Below are 27016 nucleotides of genomic sequence, written 5' to 3'. Positions count from 1 at the left end.
TTAAGCCTGTGGTCTCATAGTTTGGCAACAACTTGAAGACTGTCCAGTTAGCAATGACAGGAGGGAAAGGGAGGGAGAAGGAGAATTGCATGGATGGTGGAAGGAGACCCCCATTATTATACAAAATACATGTATGAAGATGTGAGAAAAAAAAAATAATAGCGTTACCTTAGATTAGGGAGGGAGAAGTGATGGGAGGGGAGGGGATGGGATGGGGAGAGAGGAAGGATAGTAGAATGAAACAGACATTATTATTACTGTGTGTATATATGTGATTGCATGACCAATGTGATTCTGCAACTTGTATACTCAGAAAAATGAGAAATTATATCCCATCTGATTCAAATGTATGATATGTCAAGGTCCTTGTGCCTCATTTTCCTTCCCTGAGAATAAAACTTAAAATGTGTAACTAATTAAAACAAATTTTTAAAAAAGAGAAATTCATCAATTTGCTCTGTAGTTTACTTATTCTTTACTACCTTAAAATATTGTTCAGATATTTTTAATTTCTTCATCTGAAAATACCAACATATACTGTTGAATTTTTTTCTATTAAAGCAAAATTTTTCTGCTACCAGTTCCATTATGGCAGCTACATAATAAATCCTATTTTTAGAAATATTTAGAAGTATTGTACTGCAGAGTATAATAACTTTTATCTCAGTGTCTTTTTCTTTAGAAAACTCTTTAAGTGCTTTATAATGTTAACTCAATTATCACAAGTCTAGTACTAGATTATTATTAAGTTTTATTTTCAGGGAAGGAAACTGAGGCACAAAGATGCCCAAGGTCACCTAGCTACTGTGGTAGAGCTGCCACATGCACCCAGGTGACCTAGTTCTAGGTTCTGTGTTCTCTATCAATTTTCTGCCTCCTGGGTTACCTTTAGTAACTAACTTTGTCTGTGAGTACTGTATTTCACTGCATAATCATTGCCACTGCATTAACATATATTTACTAGTATTCTATGCATCCTAAACCTGCACCAAAGGCAGTTTAGTAATACATTATTTTTTAATAATACTGGCACATTTTTTAAAAGCTTCACTTAATTGTCACACCCCACTTTTTTTCAAAAATAAAAATAAAGACAAAATCTGAAATGATTATGCAGTGAAATACCATAGTATTAGCGCCCCTGAGCACCCATCTCAAAAATAAGAAAATTAAGATTTTGACAGATAATTTGTCTAGGTCTAAAGTGACTATGTTGAGTTGGAATTTAAATTCTGTTATTTTGTTTATGTCCCTAAATGCTTTACTAGTCTAATCTAAGACTATGGTGTGGCAAATATTCTATTATTTTTTATATATAAGGGCAAGAGATTAGTGTGTCAAAAACAATGGTAAATTATAGTGATAATAATGAATACTTTAATCTTGTTTTTCATCAATCAATTTTCTTAGAAAGTCATTTATTGCAACAATATTTGAAATATATTAGCATATAGTTGCACAATGATAATTTTATGACTATTTTACAATTACTTTCTTATAGTTATATTCCCTTTACTCCTCTGTATTTTGACTAATAAATGTTCTTTTAATTTTTTTCTATTATTTCATCTACTATACAAATAGTTTTTCATATTATTTTTATTTTACCCAAAGAAACAATTTTAAGATGTATCAGTTTTACGCTTCTTAATGTTTAGTGAGTTACTTCTTTATTGTTTTGATATCTCCCACTTAAATTCTTTATTTATTCCTTTTTTGAAATTTACAAAAGCCTTTATTGCATCTAGATTATAAATCAATATTTAAAATCATTTGTATTTATTTTTGTAAATTTTATTTATTTTATTAATTTTTTATTTATATACGACAGCAGAATGCACTGTGATTCGTATTACACATATAGAGCACAAATTTTTCATATCTCTGGTTGTATACAAAGTATATCTTTCTTTTTTCTTTTTCCTTTTTTCTCTTTTTGGAAATGCTTTTACACTATTGCCAGAAGCTTACTTCTCTGTCTTCTGTAGCCATCTTACGTCTTCCTAGCCATCCTCTTCTTTTGCCTTTCTCTCCTTCACTTCTCAAAGTCTGCATACAGTGGCCTTCTTGATCTCTTAATACAGCAAACTAATTCTTGCCTCTGAGCTTCTGCAGTCTTTTCTATCAGAATTTACTGCTTTTCTGGCCACTTCACTCTCACTGTTTCGTTCTTGCAAATACTGCCATCTGGAGAGCCTTCCCTGACACTCCAGCCAGGGCATCTACCCGGATCGGACTCAATCACATTCCAGGGATTTTGCTCTATTTCATTTTCTTCATAGCTGCTATCACCACTTAATAATTATATTTTAATTTGTTGGGTTACATTTTAACTGTGAGTTTCCCCAAACCAAACTCTATAATTAAGAGAATATATATCTGCTCTTTACACTGTATTTCTAGCACCTAAAACAATGGTTAGTGCTTAAAAATAGGTTACTAAAATTATTCTTATACTTGTTACTATTATTTCTTAAAGCATGTTTTAATAATAATTTTTATTTTTAATATTTTATACATTGTTATTAATTTTTAAATATTAAATTTAATCATTAGAGGTGATCTTAGTATTTCTTTTAATATTTAAAATGAGCTTACTTGCAATTATTAGTTAAATAAATATAAAAAAAACATCTACTAAGGGTACAAGCAAATAACATTGAAATAAACTACCTCTTGGGGGCAAGGGAGGCATGGGGGAATGTTGGTCAATATGTGGTAGTTAAATAGGAACAAGGAGTTCTGATGTGCTACTGCACAACAGGGTGACTTTAGATAAAAATATTGTCCTGTATATTTTGAAAACTTATAAGAAAGGATTTGGAATATTTTCATCATAAAGAAGTGACACAGTTTTGATGAGATAGATATGTTTAACCTGATTTAAATATTACACAATGTGCATATGTATCAAGATATCAGATCTTGCCCATTAATATGTATAATTTTCATGTTTTTCAATATTAGTTAAAAATAAATTTATCTTAAAATTTAAAAATGCTTTTGTATTTTCTTTACTGACATACATCTTTAGTGTGTCATTACTATACTAACAAAAATGGAATATGTTTGGGTCCCTTCACTAACTAAAGGATGTGCTTCAAATTTTTTAACTTAAAAACCAGGTGATAAAAGTTCCATTTCCAAACACATTTGTCAAACAGGGTGAGAAGCCAGGACAGAGTTGTAAAACTAGGAGGTACATCAATAAAGTGACCTTTGACTTTCCCTATTTATTTTTTATGTTTGTTGAAATAACTGGAGTTAGGGCCACTTTTAGCCTTTCTCTGGTCCAGTATCATAATATGACTGTGTTCAGCCTTCTTCCTGGTATTTCTGCCCATTGAACCACAGAAGAAGGACACACTCAAGAGTGAACACATGTTTCTGGATTCCTCATTTTGGTAAAAATCATAGAAAATCCCCTTATCCCTCCGATTTGAATCCTAACCACAGCCCCTCCTGACAGCTGTGAGCAGGATGTGGTGAGGTGCTTCTATATGCATCTTTCCACTGCATGCCCTAGCAACAACCCTCAAATTAGAGGTATGTGTTTTACTCCTTAAAACTTCCATACTTTCCAAGGTTTTTCACCAAATTCTCTGAAGAGAGAAAAAGAATCAGGGTTTGATATTTCACTTCACTCTAACACCAATTTCATGTCTACCAGCACTTTCCACCAAATTTGAGTTCTGTAGAGGAATCGTTCCTTGCTAATGGGTATTTTTTTAAAATTTTTTATTGTTGGTTGTTTAAAACATTACATAGTTCTTGATATATCATATTTCACACTTTGATTCAAGTGGGTTATGAAGTCCCATTTTTACCCCGTATACAAATTGCAGAATCACATCAGTTACACATCCATTGATTTACATATTGCCATACTAGTGTCTGTTGTATTCTGCTGCCTTTCCTATCCTCTACTATCCCCCCTCTCCTCCCCTCCCCTCTTCGCTCTCTACCCCCTCTACTGTCATTCATTTCTCCCCCTTGTATTATTTTCCCCTTTCCCCTCACTTCCTCTTGTATGAAATTTTGTATAACCCTGAGGGTCTCCTTCCATTTCCATGCAATTTCCCTTCTCTCTCCCTTTCCCTCCCACCTCTCATCCCTGTTTAATGTTAATCTTCTTCTCATGCTCTTTGTCCCTACTCTGTTCTTAGTTACTCTCCTTATATCAAAGAAGACATTTGGCATTTGTTTTTTAGGGATTGGCTAGCTTCACTTAGCATAATCTGCTCTAATGCCATCCATTTCCCTGCAAATTCTATGATTTTGTCATTTTTTAATGCAGAGTAATACTCCATTGTGTATAAATGCCACATTTTTTTTATCCATTGGTCTATTGAAGGGCATCTAGGTTGGTTCCACAGTCTTGCTACTGTGAATTGTGCTGCTATGAACATCGATGTAGCAGTGTCCCTGTAGCATGCTCTTTTTAGGTCTTTAGGGAATAGACCAAGAAGGGGAATAGCTGGGTCAAATGGTGATTCCATTCCCAGCTTTCCAAGAAATCTCCATACTGCTTTCCAAATTGGCTGCACCAATTTGCAGTCCCACCAGCAATGTACAAGTGTACACTTTTCCCCACATCCTCGCCAGCACTTGTTGTTGTTTGACTTCATAATGGCTGCCAATCTTACTGGAGTGAGATGGTATCTTAGGGTGGTTTTGATTTGCATTTCTCTGACAGCTAGAGATGGTGAGCATTTTTTCATGTACTTGTTGATTGACTGTATGTACTCCTCTGAGAAGTGTCTGTTCAGGTCCTTGGCCCATTTGTTGATTGGGTTATTTGTTATCTTATTGTCTAAATTTTTGAGTTCTTTGTGTACTCTAGATATTAGGGCTCTATGTGAATTGTGAGGAGTAAAGATTGGTTCCCAGGATGTAGGCTCCCTATTTACCTCTCTTATTGTTTCTTTTGCTGAGAAAAAACTTTTGAGTTTGAGTAAGTCCCATTTGTTGATTCTAGTTATTAACTTTTGTGCCATGGGTGTCCTATTGAGGAATTTGGAGCCCGACCCCACAGTATGTAGATCGTAGCCAACTTTTTCTTCTATCAGACGGTGTGTCTCTGATTTGATATCAAGCTCCTTGATCCATTTTGAATTAACTTTTGTGCATGGTGAGAGAAAGGGATTCAGTTTCATTTTGTTGCATATGGATTTCCAGTTTTCCCAGCACCATTTGTTGAAGATGCTATCCTTCCTCCATTGCATGCTTTTAGCCCCTTTATCAAATATAAGATAGTTGTAGTTTTGTGGATTGGTTTCTGTGTCCTCTATTCTGTACATTGGTCCACCCGCCTGTTTTGGTACCAGTACCATGCTGTTTTTGTTACTATTGCTCTGTAGTATAGTTTGAAGTCTGGTATCGCTATACCGCCTGATTCACACTTCCTGCTTAGCATTGTTTTTGCTACTCTGGGTCTTTTGTTTTTCCATATGAATTTCATGATTGCTTTCTCTATTTCTACAAGAAATGCCGTTGGGATTTTGATTGGCATTGCATTAAACCTATAGAGAACTTTTGGTAATATCGCCATTTTGATGATGTTAGTTCTGCCTATCCATGAACAGGGTATATTTTTCCATCTTCTAAGATCTTCTTCTATTTCTCTCTTTAGGGTTCTGTAGTTTTCATTGTATAAGTCTTTCACCTCTTTTGTTAGGTTGATTCCCAAGTATTTTATTTTTTTTGAGGATATTGTGAATGGAGTGGTTGTCCTCATTTCCATTTCAGAGGATTTGTCGCTAATATACAGGAATGCCTTTGATTTATGCGTGTTGATTTTATATCCTGCCACTTTGCTGAATTCATTTATTAGCTCTAATAGTTTCTTTGTAGACCCTTTTGGGTCTGCTAGGTATAGAATCATGTCACCTGCAAATAGTGATAATTTAAGTTCTTCTTTTCCTATTTTTGTGCCTTTAATTTCTTTCGTCTGTCTAATTGCTCTGGCCAGTGTTTCGAGAACTATGTTGAACAGAAGTGGTGAGAGAAGGCATCCCTGTCTTGTTCCAGATTTTAGAGGGAATGCCTTCAGTTTTTCTCCATTCAGAATGATGCTAGCCTGAGGCTTAGCATAGATTGCTTTTACAATATTGAGGTATGTTCCTGTTATCCCTAGTTTTTCTAGAGTTTTGAACATAAAGGGATGCTGTACTTTGTCGAATGCTTTTTCCGCATCTATCGAGATGATCATATGGTTCTTATTTTTAAGTCTATTGATGTGGTGAATAACATTTATTGATTTCCGTATATTGAACCAGCCTTGCATCCCAGGGATGAATCCTACTTGATCATGGAGCACAATTTTTTTGATATGTTTTTGTATCCGATTCGCCAGAATTTTATTGAGGATTTTTGCATCTAGGTTCATTAGAGATATTGGTCTGTAGTTTTCTTTCTTTGAAGTGTCTTTGTCTGGTTTAGGTATCAGGGTGATATTGGCCTCGTAGAATGAATTTGGAAGTTCTCCCTCTTTTTCTATTTCCTGAAGTAGCTTGAAAAGTATTGGTATTAGTTCCTCTTTAAAGGTTTTGTAAAACTCTGCTTTTTCAAATGTTTCTTTTGTTTCGATTTCATTAATTTCAGCTCTGATTTTAATTATTTCTTGCCTTCTACTTCTTTTGCTATTGTTTTGCTCTTCTTTTTCAAGGATTTTGAGATGAAGTATGAGATCATTTATTTGTTGGTTTTTTCTTTTTTTAAGGAATGAACTCCAAGCAATGAATTTTCCTCTTAAAACTGCTTTCAATGTGTCCCATAGATTCCGATATGTTGTGTCTGTGTTTTCATTTATCTCTAAGAATTTTTTAATGTCCTCCTTGATGTCTTCTATAACCCATTGATCATTCAGTAACCTATTGTTCATTCTCCAAGTGATGCATGCTTTTTCCTTCCTTCTTTTATCGTTGATTTTCACTTTCATTCCATTATGATCAGATAAGATGCATGGTATTATCTCTACTGCTTTATATTGTCTAAGAGTTGCCCTGTGACATAATATATGATCTGTTTTTGAGAAGGATCCATGTGCTGCTGAGAAAAAAGTGTAACTGCTTGATGTTGGGTAGTATATTCTATATATGTCAATTAAGTCTAGGTTACTAATTGTGTTATTGAGTTCTATAGTTTCCTTATTCAACTTTTGTTTGGAAGATCTGTCCAGTGGTGAGAGAGGTGTGTTGAAGTCTCCCATGATTATTGTATGGTGGTCTATTAGACTCTTGAACTTGAGAAGAGTTTGTTTGATGAACATAGCTGCACCATTGTTTGGGGCATATATATTTATGATATGATATGATTTTTCCCAACCTTTCACCTTCAGCCTATGTATGTCTTTTCCTATTAAATGCGTCTCCTGTAGGCAGCATATTGTTGGGTCTTGTTTTGTGATCCATTCTACTAGCCTGTGTCTCTTAATTGGTGAGTTTAAGCCATTAACATTTAGGGTTTTTATTGAGATACGGGTTGTTCTTCCAGCCATATTTGTTTATTTATGTTACTAAACATGGTTTGTTTTCCTCTTTGATTATTTTCCCCCCTTTAGTGTCCTACCTCCCACTGTTGGTTTTCATTGTTATTTTCCATTTCCTCTTCCTGTAATGTTTTGCCGAGGATGTTTTGAAGAGATGGTTTTCTAGCTGCAAATTCTTTTAACTTTTGTTTATCGTGGAAGGTTTTAATTTCATCTTCCATCCTGAAGCTTAATTTCGCTGGATACACAATTCTTGGTTCGAACCCATTTTCTTTCAGTGTTTGAAATATGTTATTCCAGGATCTTCTAGCTTTCAGAGTCTGTGTTGAAAGATCAGCTGTTATCCTGATTGGCTTACCCCTAAATGTAATCTGCTTCCTTTCTCTTGTAGCTTTTAAAATTCTCTCCTTATTCTGTATGTTGGGCATCTTCATTATAATGTGTCTAGGTGTGGGTCTCTTATGATTTTCCACATTCGGCGTCCTGTAGGCTTCTAGGATTTGGGATTCTGTCTCATTCTTCAAGTCTGGGAAGTTTTCTCGTATTATTTCATTGAATAGATTGCTCATTCCTTTGGTTTGAAACTCTATCCCTTCCTGTATCCCAATGACTCTTAAGTTTGGTCTCTTTATGTTATCCCATATTTCTTAGATGTTCTGCTCATGGTTTCTTAACAGTCTTGCTGAGCTGTCTATGTTCTTTTCAAGTTGAAATACTTTGTCTTCATTGTCTGATGTTCTATCTTCTAAGTGTTCTACTCTGCTGGTAGTATTCTCCATTGAGTTTTTAAGTTGGCTTATTGCTTCCTGCATTTCTAGGATTTCTGTTTGTTTGTTTTTTATAACCTCTATCTCCCTGTATAGTTGATCTTTTGCTTCTTGGATTTGTTTATGTAATTCATTGTTGAAGTGCTCTTTCATTGTCTGATTTTGCTGTCTGATGTCTTCCTTGAGACTCCAGATCATCTGAAGCATGTATATCCTGAATTCTTTATCTGACATTCCATCTGCTGCAGATATTACCTCTTCTAAAGTTGAGTTAACCTGCATTGCTTGTGGTCCTTTCTTTCCTTGTCTCTTCATACTGTTCGCGTTTCTTTCTGCTTGGTGAAACTGTTGTGCTATTGAATTTTCCCCCTATATATTTATATTGCTCTTGTATAGTTGCAAAGTCTCCCTCGCAGGTGCGGGCGGCGGCTCTGCCCCTCCTTCAATTGGGGCAATGTGCCTACCACGCCGGCAGGCCGCTGGGTCTGTTCTGCCGGTCGGTAGCAGGTCCGCCTACTTTGCAGTCGCGGGCGGCGGCTCTGCCCCTCTGAGGGCCGCTAGGCTTGTTCTGTCGGTGGTCGCAGTTCTGCCTACTTTGCAGGCGCGGGCAGCGGCACTGCCCCTCTGCAGGCCACTGGGCCTGTCCTGCCGGTGGTTCGCCGGTCCGCCTACCTTGCAGGCGCGGGGGAGGGGCGGCTCTACCCTTCCGCAGGCCGCTGGGCCTGTTCTGTCTGTCGGTTGGAGGTCTGGCCTGTTCTGTTGGTGGTCGCAGGTCTGCCTACCTTGCAGGCACGTGGGACAGCTCTGCTCCTCCGCAGAATGCTGGGCCTGTTCTGCTGGTGGGTCACAGGTCTGCCTACCTTGCAGGCGCGGGGGGAGGGGGCGGCTCTGCCCCTCTGCGGGCCACTGGGCCTTTTCCGTCGGTGGTCACAGTTCCGCCTACCTTGCAGGCGCGGCAGGGGGGGGCGGCTCTGCCCCTCAGCAGGCCGCTGGGCCTGTTCTGTGGGTGGTCACAGTTCCATCTACCTTGCAGGCGCGGGGGGAGGGGGCGGCTTTGCCCCTCAGCAGGCCGCTGCGCCTGTTCTGTGGGTGGTCACAGTTCTGCCCACCTTGCAGGCGCTGGGGGAGGGGGCGGCTCTGCCCCTCAGCAGGCCACTGCGCCTGTTCTGCTGGTGGGTCGCAGGCCTGCCTACCTTGCAGGCGTGGTTGGCAGCTCTGCTAATGGGTATTTTTATAGATTTGTTAAATTTATTTAATTCTGTTTCCATTAAAGGTTTTGGAGGTCTGGTTTTATGCCACCATTTACAGCTCAACTCTCTTCAAACAAAAATAGCTCAATGTTATGTGGATGCTAACACACAACAAGTGTGGGGATGGGGGTGAATAAAAGTTCAGTGGGTTAGACAAAGTGGAAATGAAGGGAAAGGAAGAGGATAGGAAGAGGAAAAACAGTAGAATAAATCACACATAACTTTCCTAGGTTCATAAATGAATATTATACCTCCAGTATAACTCCACATCATATGCAAACACAAGAATGGGGTCCTAATTAGGATAATTCCCTAACTCTAACCCTAACCCTAACCCATAATTAGGATAAAACTCCATGTATGTACAATATGTCAAAATGCACTCTGTTGTCATGTATATCTAAGAAGGAAAAAAAAGCCAGCCTCAGCAACTTAGTGAAGCACTAAGCGATTTATCAAGACCTTGTCTCAAAATTAAAAAGAAAAAAAATAAAAGGGCTGGGAATGTGTCTCAGTGGTGAAGAGTCCCTGAATTCAATCCCTGGTACCAAAACAAACTAACAAACAAAAAAACGCATTATTTGATTGTGCTTTTTATTCTATTATTTGTTTCGTCAGAAACTGTAGTCTATAAAATTGTAAAAAAATAAAAAGAAATATAGGGCAATGTTCAATTTTAGAAACGGTATTCTCCACTGTGAATCACCAATACTCACTGAATGTGAACATTTTTTGTTCATTCTTTGCATAAAGAATAAATTAACAAGCAAGATAGCTGATGATAGAAGCATCAATTTTTCAAGCAGTGTTTTTTCTTACCTGGGCTATGTTGATTGCATTTTGGATTCGTTCATCTTTCTCATAATCCTTTGTTATTTGTAATGTTTTCCATATCGTGTTTCTAAATCCATCTTGTTCCTCATCATCCCTAAGTTCCCACAACATTTTCACCATGTTATACACTAAGCCATAGTATCCAACAAAGACCACTTGGTGACCTGTTGAAATAGAAACATTCTTTGTAAAGTTTTTATTTTATTCACCTTACTGGAGTATAGCTAGGTGGGGGAAAAAAAACAATTTTACCAAAATTCATAATAATAGTATAAAGCCTGAAATTACAAGCTTTGGAAATTTTTGACCCTTAACTGATTTTATTCCCTTAGAACAGCACACAATATCTCACATCCTAACCATTTGAAAATATCAACTGTACCCAACTACTACACCTCATAAATTAAAATATGCATGGGTAAACTGTGAACCACATGGAAAAACAAGTCCTTAAAATTCAAGTGAAGAGGAATGTGCTTAAGGCAGGATAAACACATAATCTACCAGAGTGAATTTTTAGAATAAATCAGGGGAAAAGGAAAAAAATCACTTGCCATTGTAAAACAACAACAACAAAATAACAAAGCTCTATTAAACTTGGCATTTGAACCAAGAAGAAAACTTAAAATAATGCAAAAGGCAAAAAGAAATTACTGATGCAATTATTATTTGGAAGATTTTTTTAGATAATAAGGACATAAATAAATTGGAATAGGAGAAAAGAATACTGAGTGTAAAGAAGATTAAAAATATCTAAGACACCTCCCTTTAAAACTTTTTGTAACAATTAGCAATTTATATATATATCATGAAGTTCCACTTTCAAAATATGTACTCATCTTACAGAAAGGAGGAAGAAGTTTCTATTTACTCTTTATCTTAAGTATTTACTCTTTATCTTAAATATTTCTTGCATGGCTATAGTATACTGCTATGCAGTAATATTCAGGAAAAGATAATTCTGGTTTAGGTACAGATAGAATACATAAATAAGAGGAATAAAATAATACAGTCCTCAAAGGGGAGAAAAACTTATGTTAGTCAAAGAGCAATGTGAAAATACTAAGCCTATTTGAAGAACAAGAGCAATAAAATGCTGAGAGAGGAAGGTTAGAAGGGCTCAAAAGCCCATTAAAATTCATGTTGCACTTTTCCAGAAAGTACTGGTTATAGTCCATGTAACACTGGGAATCATCAATATCCTCCTTGCATAAGAATGTAAGCACAATTTGAAAAGCCAGATCCTCAACTTTCCCTAATTCAATCTGATGTACTGGGGAATGATCTTGGCTAAATTATATTGTTATATTATGTGCATGTACAAATATGTAGCAACAAATCCCACTGTTACATACAACTCTAATATACCAAATAAATATGAGAAAAATGAAAGTTAATGATAATAATTACTATTATAACTAGCATGCATGGGAATGCCATCTAGTTGCCCCAGTTCTTGTGCTCACTACAGTCTTGCCATGTAGATTTTGTTATCTTTAGAATGAGAAATCAGAATATATGAACCTATAAACATATGAACCTCCCTTGAATCAAAGAGCTGATAAGTGAGTGCCATATAATCTTGTTCCATGAGGGACACTCTTTCTAACTCAGACAAGTGCTTTCCTTTCCATAACCCACCTTCCATTCCATTCATACAAAAGGGTGAAACTAGAAAGTAGAAAGAGGAAGCAAAAGAGAAAATATGTACATGTTTTAGAAATGGAGAAGGAAGGCATATTTCTAGTTTCCAATCTTAAAGTACCTTCTACCCTTTCTATCATTGGTACTTTAAGAGAGAGTCAAAGATGCAAATATGAAGCTACAATGAAGCAGCTTGTTCTTGGGGAAATGTGATTTTTCTCTTCATAACAAATTCATTCATTAAAACTGGTGTACTGCAATATTTGACATTATATAAAAATGAAAAATACCTCATTTGAATGATTGGTAATTAACATTTTTGCTAGAAAATGAAATTTAATCAAGAAATACGAATTTAATTTTTAAAATACTTTCTTTGCCCTTGGACGAAAGAAAGATAACCTGTGGCTTCAAGTAGTTAACAAGTCTAGAAACAGAATAATTTGTATGAGAAGGTAGAGGGCAACAGTTCATGAAAAGGTAATCAATCTACCAAAGCAAGGGATCAGTGAGAGCTGGAAGAGTGAGGAAGGGACTTAGAGAAGGTGAGACCTCGTCAGACCTTGTCTAAGAGGTAAACTTGGAAACAGAGCAGAGGAAGACATTGAGGGATATTTCACTGGGTGGACACCTGGAAAATGTTAGCACTGTGAATAATTACATACTAACTTCCTGTCTGTGCTTTCCTCTTCCTGTCTTGTCCAGTCTGCTTCACCATTGGTAATCTAGGTTGTGAAAAATGACTTTGTAAATCTATCATTTTGCTTCCCTGTTTACAACTTATCCATAGCCTTTTGTCCCTATGTAAATTCCAAATTGCATAGCCAGACAATCACGGCTCTGTCTTTCTAATCTTTCTGAAATACATATATTACAACTCTTTTATTTCTCCCCGCAACTTGCAAATATACTACATTAAGAAAAAAAGATTGAAGTTCTTGAATACACACTTAATTCTATCTTCTAGTCTTAATATAAACTATTCCATTGACTTAATCAGAAGTCATTCTGTCCAAAAATATTTTGATTACTATACTATAGCCATTCCTCTGCATCTTGTCATTAAAAAGCCTTCTCTGAAAGAGAATTGTGTCCATGGTTAGCTATTAGCTACATCCCTTGTACTTACTAGATAATAACATATCATATTATAATTGCCTATTTCACCCACAGATTCTAAACAATGGGAGGATGGGATTATATTTTATTCTCTCTTACGCTCCTAGCACTTACCATAATGCCTGCAACATAGTAGATCTAATTTCTAAAAGTATGTCCACTGAATGAGGGGAATAGACAGAGTAAAAAAGTGTCTCCATTTATCTGGGACTGAGGGGTTTCTTAAAGCACATAGCTTTCAAGGACAAATGGGAACAGGGCTAAGTAAATCAGAACAGTTGGACCAGTAATAGGACTTCCAGCAGAGAGGTAACAGTAAGGAAAGACAAGAGAAGATGATAGTGGGTATCTCAAATTGAGCTTGAGTGGAGAGTTCTTATTAAAATAGTTGAGATTCGATAGCTCAGGATAAATGGGGTCAGATTAAATGATGGATGTTTGAGCAAAGGAGTAATGTTATTCCTGCTCAATGCAGTGTTACGTCTAGTCTACTCAAGCAATAAACTGGGAAGCCTATATGGGAGTTTTATGAGGTAATCTAGGTCTTCACTATGATGAGCAGCAGGAGACTAGAAAGGAAGGGACAAACTTAAGATACCGTGGCAAAGGTCTAATAAGATTTCTTGCTATGAGGGAGAAGAGGGAATGAAAGGCAAAGGAGAAGTTCGCGTTGAAGCTCAGGAGACTCAAACAATAATGAAACCACTTAAAAAAATGAGGAGATTGTGAAGATAAGACAGTTTGTTCAAAGGAAATAAAAATGTGGAAAGTGTAGCATGGGTATGAGAGAATACAATTTTTAATAATCTGTAGCTTGTTACAACATGGCTGAAATGCAAGTAAAATAGTAAGAGTGAGGGTATTGATTTGTGAAGCATTAGTGAAACATAATGCCTGAATTCAATATGAGTGAGAAATAATTTTGAGTTTTTAAATGAATAATACTGGAATTGTGAGCTTCAGTAAAATAGCTTTCAAACAATATTATAAATAAAACATACTGTGCATTTTAACTCATTTCTCTTTTATTTAGATACTCCCAACATCTTTACATTGACAAGAATCGTTAAAGTACATACAAACTACCTTCTGTCCATATATTTTAAATTTGTTTGAAGATTAATGTTTGATAAAACCACAACTGTTTAATTATCAAACTGGTATAATTTGATTTTAGAATTTGCAGGACCAATGTTGAGCCGTTAGATACTCTCTGATAATTATGTCTCAGTCTCACAATTTCTTTGAACATTCTTTTTATGAGTCTAAAAGTGACCTGTTCACCTGTTGACTTAAACACCAGTGAAATACAGCTGATGAATAATATTTGTAGGGAGAATCTAATTGATTGACAGTAAATGAAGAAAAAAACCTTATAAAGACAGATGGTGTGTGTTGCAACTGTCATAAAAAGTAGACCGTGTTCTCATTTGCACGTCTAGACATTTGCTGAGAAGCATGCCTGCTCTGAAGTTCCTCATCCAGGGACCAAGCTGTAGCATAAGGCACTCTTCTGTTCTGCTTTCAGTGACCCTGTGGCAGCTATCAAAGACGTCACTTTAAATATACTGCAAGAAACAGGATCTGTGTCTACAGATAAGCAGACAGTATCCTAGGAAATAAAAAAGCTGAACCAAAATAATAAATTCTTAGAATTTATTAAGAAACTATTCTATTTGAAAACCAATACTGTGACTCTTTTCTGGTAACAATGCTACATATTAGTGGTTGTATTCCTTGGTAGCATTTAATTGCCACATTAGATGTATAGATTGCAAATATTCAGTGGACATGAAATATAAACATTTCTACTCATATGAATGTGCATAAATGACAAAAGCTTTTACAATTTTGACAAATATAATTTGACACCACAGAATCAAAAGTGTCACTGAAAGGTAACTGGAATGTCAGCTGTGGTTCAAAACACTGTATGAAATGCCACGTTGCATGAAAGGAAGCAGATCAATGACCAGAGTTGGACAAGAACCAGTCATCCAGCCATGCATTTAACAAACACCTACTGTTCTTTGTACCAAAGAGAAAGCAACATTACTGCTTTGGGGATATTTAATTTTGGTTGAGAAAGACAGAAACTAAAAAAGTATATTAAAAAATATCCATTCATAATAAGTGTCATGAGAATAATGGAAGATGGTGATGTGACCAGCAATAACTAGAAGAAAAAGCTATTATAGATAGTGAAAGAAAGACTTCTATGAGGAGGTAATATTTGGGATAAGTTCTGATGGATAAAGGAAAGTTAACCAAACAAGGATCTGAGGAAATGCTTCTCAATAGGGGGTCAGAAAATGCACCGACTTTGCTCTTAGAATAGCATGATAGTTTGAATGCAAAGAAAGGAGAGAATGGATATAGCTGGGGGTTCTGGGAAAGATCAGATACATTTGTCCTTTACATGGATAAACTCTGAATGATCAGAGCCAATTTGTATACTATGGAAAGTAATTAATATTTTATTATTAATATATTTAAAAGCTATCATAGCATTTTATTTTTACTAATTCAAAACCAAGGGTATTTACTAAATAGTATCCAAAATCTAATTGTCTCTTGGTAGAATACTTTCAAAAGGTAAGTTTTCCCCCCCATACACAATATGATTTTGTTAGCATCCTCATGTTGTACATTACATTTCTGGACTTGTTAATCCTATATATCTCTACTTTGTATCACAGCATTTTAAAGAAGGGGGGAAATGAACTTACTTTATCTTTCTGGCTTTTTGGTAGAAAATGGATTTCAGTGGGCATAAGAGAAGAACAAGGAGATGTTCAACTTTTTGAAGTAATCTAGAAACAAATGATGATGGCTTGGACTTGGGACATATAACTAAAAAATTAACCTCAACTAAAGGAAGGACTGGCCTTTGTACTTGGTCTGGTTATAAGAATTGACCTCATAGGTCTTGGAATGCTCTTCCTGATAAAAATGTCTTTGTTTCCCTTGGAGTCTTTGACTCTTGATAGATAGTTTGTAATAAAAATGTGATTTCTGGTGGGGATGGCTTGGGTCACATGGAATTAGCTCAACCTCTGAGAGGAGCAACAATGAGGGCCAGTCATGTAGCATGTAGTCAACCAAATGCATGTTTGGCAGATCCCCAATAAAAATCATAGATACAAAATCTTGAGTGATCTTTTGTATGAGTATTCTATGTGTTTTACATATATCATTACTAGAAGAAGAAAACGCTCTCCATGCATTGGCGGAGGACCATGGGAAGCTCTATGCTTGGAAATGTCCTTGACGCTGCCATACACACCACTTTCCTTGGCTGGTTTTAATCTGTGTTACTTTCATAGTCAGAAACCATATCAGGAGTAAAATGGCTTTGCTATCTTTAGGGAGTCTTTTCAAAAAATTATCAAACATGATGGTCATCTCAGGAATCCCGAAACTTACAGTTACTGCCAAAAGACAGGGTAGTCCTAAGGTTTCCCACAATTCACAGGAGATAATATTAGAGACAAAGACTGGTAGAAAAATTGGAAAAGTATTTTGGATCCATAATAGGGTGAGCAGAAAATCTAGGGCACTCTTTATTTTTAGAATCGTGTTAGACTTAGAAAATGAGGACGATATATCTATAATTATATATTTTATATGTACATAACACAACCATATGTAAATATTAGTAAGAGTCATTTTGCATATATAATCACAATGGGAGTTCTGGACAAGATCAGGTACATTTGTTTTACTATAAACACTAAACAAATACCCAACATAATAAATTGAATAAATTAAAGAGAACTAAGTTATTAATAAATGCCCACTTTTTTGCAGGTAACATTGAAAACCAAAGACAAAATGTCAAATGATTCTTTTATTAGAATGTGGTAGTTGATTGAAACAGGATGTCAAGTAAGATGTCAAAATGTTCATGAATAATTAAGTAATTGAACAGAACTTGTTTTCTTAAAATTTCATAATCTTTTCCAACAGTCAATTATGGAAATCTGCTAATTAAAAATAATTATTTCTGGAGTCATAACTGAGAATCAAGGATAAACGTAGTTCTTTTGTGTTGTTGTTGTTCAAGACCAACTGTGATTTTTATAAATTAACTAAAGAAATATCAGACTTCTGACTCTTGGATTTATTTTAAATTTCATTTAATTTAAATTATACCACAAAGAAATATAACTTATCTTAATAGCAGCAGATAATTTTCACAGATTTTTGTCTTCCAAGGGCCACAACAACAAAAAATAACAAGGATGATCTTGGATACTTAAAAAATTAATAATAATTGTATATTTGTAAATACCTATGTTATATACAAAAAAATCTTTTAAAACCCACAATGTTGAAGAAACTAAATTTCTGAGAGATATGGTAAGTTACTTAAATTCATCCAGAACTTGAAAACTGAGCTGTGATTCATCACAAGTTTCTGGCATCCCAAATTTCTGACACCAAGTCTAGTACAGTGTCCATATCTTCACCTAAAACTGCATCCTTTAGCACTATTTTGGCATTACTTTTCCTGATTTCTGTACCTAAATTTCTCATCCATCAACCTGTTTAGAGACTTTTATCATTCCTCCCATTTGATACCTACTTGGAATGTCTTTAAAAAGTGAAATATGATTGATAACATCAGTAAGATGGCAGGATAGGAAGTACTGGACTCTTCCCCAATATGTGGATATTCCAATTCAATATGAACACATGGATCAAGTCCCAGTGTCATCCAGAAACTAGTACGAAGATGTCTGTACACTTGGTAAGCATATATCTAGCCATTCCAAATATGGTAGGAAAAGCAGAAACACCCTTGTGCCATAACCCCTACCTCCAAAGCATAGCACCATACAACCAGAAAGGAACAACCAATTGAAAAATTCCCAAGTGTAGGGAAAAAATGGACATCCAGATTCAGGAGGCCCAAATGACCCAAAATTAGAAATTCACACCAAGACACATTCTATTCAAATTTTTAAAAGCCATAGACAGAATTTTCAAAGAAGCAAGAGAAAATAAATTGTTATGTATAAGGGATCCTACATGAGACTATCGGCAGAATTTTTAGTAATAACCTTGCTGGTCAGAAAGGACTGGAATGATATAGTTAAGATGTTGAGGGGAAAACCCCTGCCAATTAAGAGTACTATACCTAACAAAACTTCACTTTAAAAATGAAGGATAGAGTTTCTAGAAAAACAAGTTGTAGGAGCACATTTTACTACTAGAATTGCTAAAGGGAGATCTTCAACTTGAAACAAAAGGAGGCAAAACAGCAATATGACAGCATAAAAAAAGAACAGAATTCATTGGTAAAGGTCAATAAATGTGCAAAGGTAGAATAGCATATTACCCTAATGGTAATGATAAAATTAATGTTAATTCTATCATAAGAGTTAAAAGAATTATAAAAAATTAAACATATGTTCATAGATGTGCAATATAAAGAAATATTAATTATGTGATTATAGTCCATAGAAGGTCAAGAAAAATATTCTAATTTTTATGAGATTGAAGTTAAGTTGTTATCAACTTAAATAGACAGTTATAAGATATTTTAAATAGCCCCCATTGTGTCCTCAAAGAAAATACTTATAGAAGTCACACAAAAGAATTAGAGAAAAGAATCAAAGTATATCAACACACACACACACACACACACACAAAGATAAAAAGAAGAAAAGACAGAAACAAGGAAAAGAATGACAAAAATAAATCCTTTCAAATGAATAATTACTCAAATTTAAATTAACTAAATGCCACTGGAAGACAAAGGGTGGCTGAATAGATGAATAAAATCAAGATCCAATGAGAAGAGGAAGAAGATAAGGGGAAAAAGGAAAGGAAGGGTAGGGAGAGTTGCAAGGGGGTAGATACGATCAAAGTATACTATATGCATGTACAACTATGCCACAATGAAACTCTATGTTATGAATAATTAAAATGCCTTAATAAAAATAAGATACAAAGATATGCTGCCTACAAAAGAGTCACTTTATTTTTAAGAAAATTTATAGACTGAAAGTAAAGGCATGGAAAAATATATTACTTGCAAATGGTATCCAAAGAGAACCAGGGTGGCTCTACTTACAGCAGAAAAAGATTGACTTTTAAGTCAAAAACAGTCATAAGAGTTGAAGAAGTACATTATTTAATGTAAAAGGAACAATCCACTAGGAAGATGTAATAGTTATCAATATATATACAACCAACAGCAGAGCATGCAAAAGTATAAAGGAAATACTGATGACAGACTAAAAAAAATGACAAGACAGTAAATATTAAGAAATTTTAATATCTCCCTTTCAATATTAGAGAGAATTAAAAAAATAACAATGAAACAACAGACTTAAATAACAGTAAAGGCTTAGCAGACCTCACAGACATATAGAGAACATTGAATTCTCAAACAGTACAATATACATTCTTCTCAAGTACATTAAAAAAAAAATCCCCAAGGACTCTTTAGATCATAACAAAATCATACTACCTTTTCCAACAGCATGGAAGAGATTACAAGTTAATAGCAGAAAAAAACTAGAAAATTTGCAAATTTATATGAACTAAAATACACTTTTGGGAAATCACTGGGTCTTGGAAAAAATCAAATGGGAAACTACAAAATATGTTGGGACATGCTAAACAAAATACACAGTACTCTAAAACTTATAAATGGTGCAATAGCAGTTGTAAGAGGGTCATTTATTGTGATAAATGTTTATATTTAAAAAGAAAAAAGACCTGAAACAATGTAAGTTAACTTTCCAAGAAACAAGAAGGGAAAGATGGTGAAATGAGATGGACATCATTACCCTGCGTACATGTATGACTGAACATATGGTGCAACACTACGTTGTGTACAACCAGAGAAATGAAAAGTTGTGCTGCAATTGTGTACAATGAATCAACATGCATTCCGCAGTTATATTTACCTAATTAAATAAACAATTTAATTTAAAAAAAGAAATAAGAAGGGGATAAATAAACAAATGTCAAAATTAACAGAAGAAAATGAAGAAATAGAGAATAGAAATTTAAAAAAAAAAATCAACCAAACTAAGTTTTTGAAAACACGTACACAATTGACAAACTTTTAGCTAGACCAAGAAAAGGACGCAGATAAAATAAAAGATGACAGAGGATATATTACAAATGATGCCACAGAAATAAAAGGGATGAAGAGCCTACTATGAAAAATTATTATATACTGACTGGACAACCTGGATGAAATAAATACAGCTCCAGAAACACACAACTTACCAAGAGAGAATCAAAGAAATAAAATCCGAACAGTTCTGTAACCTCACACCAAAGAAAAACCCCAAACCAGATGATTTCATTAGCAAATTCTACCACAAATTCAAAGCAAAATTAATACAAATTCTTCTAAAAACCTAAAAAAATTGTAGAAAAAAAAAGCACTTTTAATCTCATCATATGAAACTATGTTATATTTATGGTATTGGCCTAAAGACTGACAGAAAGACCAATGGGGTATTGAACAGTCTTTTCAACAAATGGTGCTGGAAAAACTAGTTATCCACATGTAAAAGGATGAAATTGGACCTTTATTCTATACATATACTAGAATCATTTACAAAAATCTAATCAAAATAGATTAAAGACAAACATAAAATATGAAGTTTTACAACTTCTGAGGAGAAATGGGGAATTCTTGTTGACATTTGTTTGAGCAAAGATTTCAGAGACACCAAAGCACAGGCAACAAACAAAAATAAGCAAGTAGAACTATGCCAAAATGAAAATCTTCTGCACAGCAATGGAAGCAATCATCAGAGTAAAGAGACATCCTGCAGAATGGGAGAGAATATTTGCAAATTATACATATGATAGGGTATGTAGGTAACTCCAAACACTTGATAGCAAAAAAAAAAAAAAAAAAAAGAAAAAAAATACATAATCCAACACAACAAATAATTTTGTAACAAAACAGGCAATAGATAAAACAGGTATTTCTTAAGAGAAAACATAATTGGTCAATGAGTATATTGAAAAAAAATGTTCAATCTCACTAATCATCAGGGAAATGCAAATCAAAACCACAGTAAGGTATCACCTTATCCCAATAAAAATGACTTATCAAAAAGACTAAAGATAACAGTGCTGGTAAGGATTGAAGAAAAGTGGTCTCTTGTACACCGTGTAAATGAAAATTAGTACAGAATTAGAAAATATTATGGAGGTTCCTCAAAAATGTAAGAACTGCTAGGTGATCAAACAATTCCACTGCTGTATATATCCAAAGGAAAATAAATCAATATATTGAAGAATACATCTGTGGCAACATATCCACAATAGCCATAAAGTGGAAACCACCTAAGTATCCATCAAATGATGAATGAATAAAGAAAATGTAGTACATATAGACAATGGCATACTATTCAGTTATTAAAAAGAATAAAATCCTGTAATTTGTAACACCATGAATTGAACTGGAGATCAGTATGCTCAATAATATAAGTTAGACACAGTAAGACAAGTACTGCGTAGTCTCACTAATATGAGGTATCTAAAAAGATTGATGTCATAGAAGCTAAGAGTAGAATGGTGCTTACCAGGGGCTGGGGAGAGTGGGCAGAGTTGGGAAATGATCAATAGGTACCAAGTTATAACAAGATAATAAAAAGTTCTGGTTTGTCATTTGCATAGTAAGGTGAACATATATTATGATAATATACTGCTTATTTCAAGAGCCAGAAGAAACGATTTTAATGTTTTTACTATAAATGATGTTTGAAGAGATATGTTTGTTGACCCAGATTTGAACATTGTACAATTCATACATGTATCAAGACATCTGATGGTACACCACAAAAATGTTCCATTTTTATGTTGTCATGTATCAGAAAAATTTTTAAATAAAAATGGGTAAGGTCTAACATAATGATAATAATTTACATTCATGGTTATTCACAACTAAAAGAAATAAGTGAAAAGAGTATTGAAAATACAAATAACACAATGGCTAGTGATTTAGAAGCAGATATGATGCCTGGAACTGTAGCAACCTTTTGCGAAATTGAATCCATAATCCCAAGAAAAAAGTTAAACATAATGAGAATAGTGGAAACAAAATCACATTTAAGACATTCTTTTAAAAAGTGGAAGAATATATTCACATACCACACATATACTAAAGGGTTATTCTCCAAAACGTATAAGGTACTCCTAAAACTCAATAGCAAAACCTCCCTAATTGCCTGATTAAAAACAATGAATAAAGGATTTTAAAAGATCTTTCTCTAAAGAACACATACAAATGGCCAACAGGTATATGAAAAGATGTTCAAAGTCAAAAGATAAGTGCTGACAGGGGTGTAAAGAAGTTAGAAATTGTTTATACTGATGATGGGACTGCAAAATGGTCAGCTACTATAGAAAACAATATGGCATATCCTCCAAAAATGAAAACCAACTGCCATATGATTAGCTATCCTACTTCTGGATGTTTATACAAATGAATTAGAACCTGGTTCTTGACAGATTTTAGCATTCTCATGTTCATTGATCCTGCAATATGCAATGACATAAATAAACTTTGATGACTTCAAGACAAGTGAATTAAGCTAGTCACAGAAGGGCAAACACTACATGATTCCACTTATATGAGGTGTCTGAAACAGTGAAACTCAAAGAAGCCAAGAGGAGAATGGTGGTTACAAGTGTTGCACTAATGGGAGAGTTGCTACTCAATGGCTGTAAAATTTCAGTTATGCAAGATGAATAAGTTTTAGAGATCTGCTGTAAGCCATTGTGCCGATATATAATAACACTCTATTGTAAATGTAAAACTCCATTAAAAGAGTAGTTCTCAGGTTGTACTCCTAAAATATACTTTATGAAAGAATACAATGACTATTAAAGATGAACTTTTAGTTATATAGGATGAATGAATACACTGTAGATATCTGCTGTACACCATTATGTCTATATATAACAATACTGCATTGTACACTGAAAATCTGTTAAAATAATAGTTTTCAGGCTGTACTCATAAAATATTTCTTTAAAAAAGAATATAACGACTATTAAAGGTAAGTACTAAAAATGTGAAATGATATGTGTGTGTGTGTGTGTGCGTTTGTGTGTGTATCTTTACATAAATCATACCATAGGGTTGAAATAGCTCTTCACTCAAAAATCTTAAGAAATGTCTGGACCAAATGCAGGAATAATGTATTAGATCAAATTAGAAATTTCTCTATCTATGAACATATTATCAAGTTATTCTTAATGGATGGGAGGGTAAAAAGAAATGTGGTGTTAGGATATTAATATTCATTTCTGGATCATATTAAATATGAGAAAAAATCATTCTGAAGCACACTGGAGGATCTTAATATAATTCTACATCATACAACATAGGAAGTTACAAGTATCTAGTGAGTTATTTTTATTAATGTACATATATCAGTTTCTTAATTTGAACAGGAAGCCTAAATCCCTTTTTTTTCTGTACTAAGATACATTGTTACAAAAATTTGTTTTTTAAAATGGTATGTTGGGATTAACTTTAGTATCTTAAATACTTAAGAAATATTGCATTGTTTCTAGTTCATGGATCTTTTCCCTCTGTGTTCAGCTGTCAATGGGTTTTAGACAATTGAATCAAATGGGATAATTTGTTTGTTCATGTTTCAAAAGCACATATAAGATTTTCAACTCCCTTATTTTCAACTCCTATTTTTAAGTAGGTGAAGATCTTACATGGTGAAAGCATTTTGATTAATCCAGCATGTTATTTCAGTCTCTCTCAACTAAAGGCATAGCAGTGATAATATCAGCAAATAAACAGAACAAGGTGGTAGATCCTTTTAGTTTAAATATGGACAAGGTTAGATTGATTATTTCATTCATAGAAATGACAACAAAACATCTTGAGAAGAGTAACAACATTTTTTAGAAAAAAAAAAATCCAAATGCTGGTAACCCATTATCCTGATTATTTTGGACTTTCTGAAAATCCTCGAGTAAATTTGGAGGGTGAGTTCTGACCTTTATAGTTAATAGTAGTGTTCTACAGACCACAGATTAAGCCTTGGTTGCTGAAGCAGTGTTGATGTTAACAAAGTAAAAATGGTCAGCTTTTCATTTATTTGTTAAATGTAACTTATTTTCACTTATTTGTTAAATGTAACTAATATTAGACCACAAAGTATAGTTCCTATTCATGGTTGGAAAAATGGAAATACAAGTGAGTAGTGTATTTGGCCAGAGAAGCTATTCTTCCTTCACCTCATACTTAAAATTTCCAGCTATTATCACTCATTCAGAACTGAAACTATTCCCCTCTGCCTTTCCTGCAGCCCTGCTCAACCAAGGCTTCAGTAAATAGAAAACAGGAAAGAGCGCCTGAGGCATTCCTCACCCAGCCTGCTCTCTCTAAAGCACTGATCTCAGGCCATATTCCTGGAAAGTCCAGCTCCAGGCCCTTCTCAGCTCACCTTGAAGTACTAACATAGACAAGAAAGAGGAAGGTACCCCGCTATGGCCTAGAGATTCGACCAACTCATATCAAAGAGTTTCTCAGTGAAGTTTATAGATTTGGAGAAATGTGTTTGATGTTCCAAATAAGGACTCATAGGTCAACCTGTAAGTAGCTCACATTCCACCATAGGGATCAGTGTAGAGAGACATACAGGTCAAATTAGGATTTAGTTTTTGTCCAGTTTCAGCCATCTAAAAAGTTCATAAACCACGCTGAAGGCTGAGGATGGCAGTAGTAATTACAAGTGGTATTTCATTCAGTATCATCATCATTTCTGTTTTATAACATGTATATATGATTTCCAACTTTCATTTGAATTTCAAATTTTATCATTTTTTCTGCACAGATATTATGATCTTTGTGCAGTTGTTTCTCATCATGTCTTTCAAGAACTGTGATTTTTCTCTTATTTAGTCAACCTTGTTTGCTTAGAGGTCTAAAAGGTATTGAGCTATATTTTATTCCGATTATTTTAAATGTTTTAATTTCTGAGGACTTTTTAAACTTTTTATGTGTAGGTATGGTGTGTGCTAACTAATTAACTTTAAAAAGGTTAAATGGATAATTAATTATCAAAACATAATCTATTGATAATCCATTATTTCCCCTATTGGTTTGAAATGCTACATTTATCAAATGTCAGCACAGGCAGCTTTTTTCCATATATATGCTCACATACATGCCCACGTATAAATATAGACATATATACACACACACAATTACATACACAAATGTAAACCAAGAAGTATTTTAATCTAAAACAGTCTTATGAATGGAACAAATGGCATCAAAGGCCAAAGCTGACTGGCATGCCTTCCTTGAAGAAGGCACAGCACAGCATCCACCTCCTATTAGTGGACACTTTACAAGTGTAATGAGCCTAATGAGCCATAAACTACGTAGGTAATCAAAGGTCAAATTTTTGTTACCCTCACAGATCTTGAGACTTAAGATTTATTGTTCTATAGTACTTTATCAGTACTATAGAACAATAATCAGATGCATTAAGATCAAATCTAATGTTATAACACCCTCAAAGGAACACAGTAACTGAGCTGCTGAGGGTTATTTTTTTTTAATCAAGAAAATCAGAAAGTAGAGGAAATGAAACAGTAACACAATTTCAGTGGGAAAATTATAAAGTTATAAAAAGTTGAAAAAGTGGTTTTAGACAAATATAATTAGAATAATCCAATATCCCAAAAATGACAATTCACAAATTTTAAATGATAAGGACAGAAGTTGTCAACATAATGGAGCTTCATATTTATTAAAATATATACATACACATATTATATATGGGTAGGTTGAAAGTAGCATAAAAGTCATTGGGTGATTATGAAAATAAAATAATATACAACTTTTAAACTAATGCTAAGAATCAAACTAATGTTAGACTTTTATGAATATCAAGTATATACAAAGCCCCTCTGGGATTTGATATGTCATCGAACAAGAATGTACACCCCAAAAGTATAAATACTATGACTATTCAGATTGCTAATACTATGGCTATTACACACCTTGTAGATAGTGAAATATATTACTGTTGCATTAGTATGTTGCATTGATATCACAAACTTGACATCTTTTTTAATTGTTAAAAGAAGTCATTATTACTTTTATTTGCATACTTGAGAATCAATTCTCATGGGTCAGAACAAATGCCTCTCTTTTCACCAAACATTTGCTCTCCCAGGCTTCCTTGTAGCTAATGGTGACCCCTGTAAACAGTCTTGTCAATTTCATGCAAGAGACAGTCTTCTAGGCGCTTCTGGGAAATCTTTTATGATATGGCAGAAAAACTCCAGAAGAAAGCATCACATAACATAAATAAATAGGAAAAGAATTAACTACCTGTCAAACTCACCAGAAAATTGCTATCCTTAGATGTGTCGATCAGTAAGGCTTTTTATTTATTTTTCCATATTTTTATTACAATTATATATAATGGTAGGATTTGTTGTTACTTATTTGTTCTTGCACAAAACATAACAAAGTAATTTGGCCATTATCATTCCCCAGTACTTCTCCTTTCCTTCCTCTCCTCCCTGCCCCTGATCACTTTCCTCTACTGATCTCCTTTCCATTTTCTTGAGACACCCCCACCCCCAACTCCAGGTTTCTTTTCCCTTTTCCTCTCTAGCTTCTACATATGATAGAAAACATAAATGTGGGTTTTGCTTAACATAATGTTCTGACTTTGGCTTATTTTGCTTAAAATAATGGTCTTTGGTTCCCTCCTTTTTCTTGCAAATGACATGATTTTATTCTTTTTCATGACTGAACAAACTCCGTTGTGTATATGTATATTTTATTTATCCACTTATCCACTGATGGACACCTAGTCTGGCTTCATAGTATGGCTATTGTGAATCGTGCTGCTATAAATGAGTATGCAAATATCACTCAA

General features: G+C 34.4%; 1 protein-coding gene across 2 annotated transcripts in view; it reads right to left on the bottom strand.

Annotated features, from left to right (window-relative positions):
* Tmem232 (transmembrane protein 232) overlaps positions 1–27016 on the bottom strand; it is a 245196-nt gene that overhangs the window by 117877 nt on the left and 100303 nt on the right. For both annotated transcript variants that reach the window (XM_046460395.2, XM_058584316.1), the window contains exon 13: positions 10326–10504. In XM_046460395.2, the coding sequence (XP_046316351.1) occupies positions 10326–10504 (179 nt within the window). The remainder of the gene's footprint in view (positions 1–10325; positions 10505–27016) is intronic.

This window comes from Marmota monax, unplaced genomic scaffold, assembly GCF_021218885.2.
Source record: "Marmota monax isolate L192 unplaced genomic scaffold, Marmota_monax_Labrador192_F-V1.1 WCK01_AAM20220418_F8-fsc00006, whole genome shotgun sequence".
Taxonomy (NCBI): Eukaryota; Metazoa; Chordata; class Mammalia; order Rodentia; family Sciuridae; genus Marmota; species Marmota monax.
Note: the sequence above shows the minus strand (reverse complement) of the source record. Positions and strands in the feature narration are given on the sequence as shown.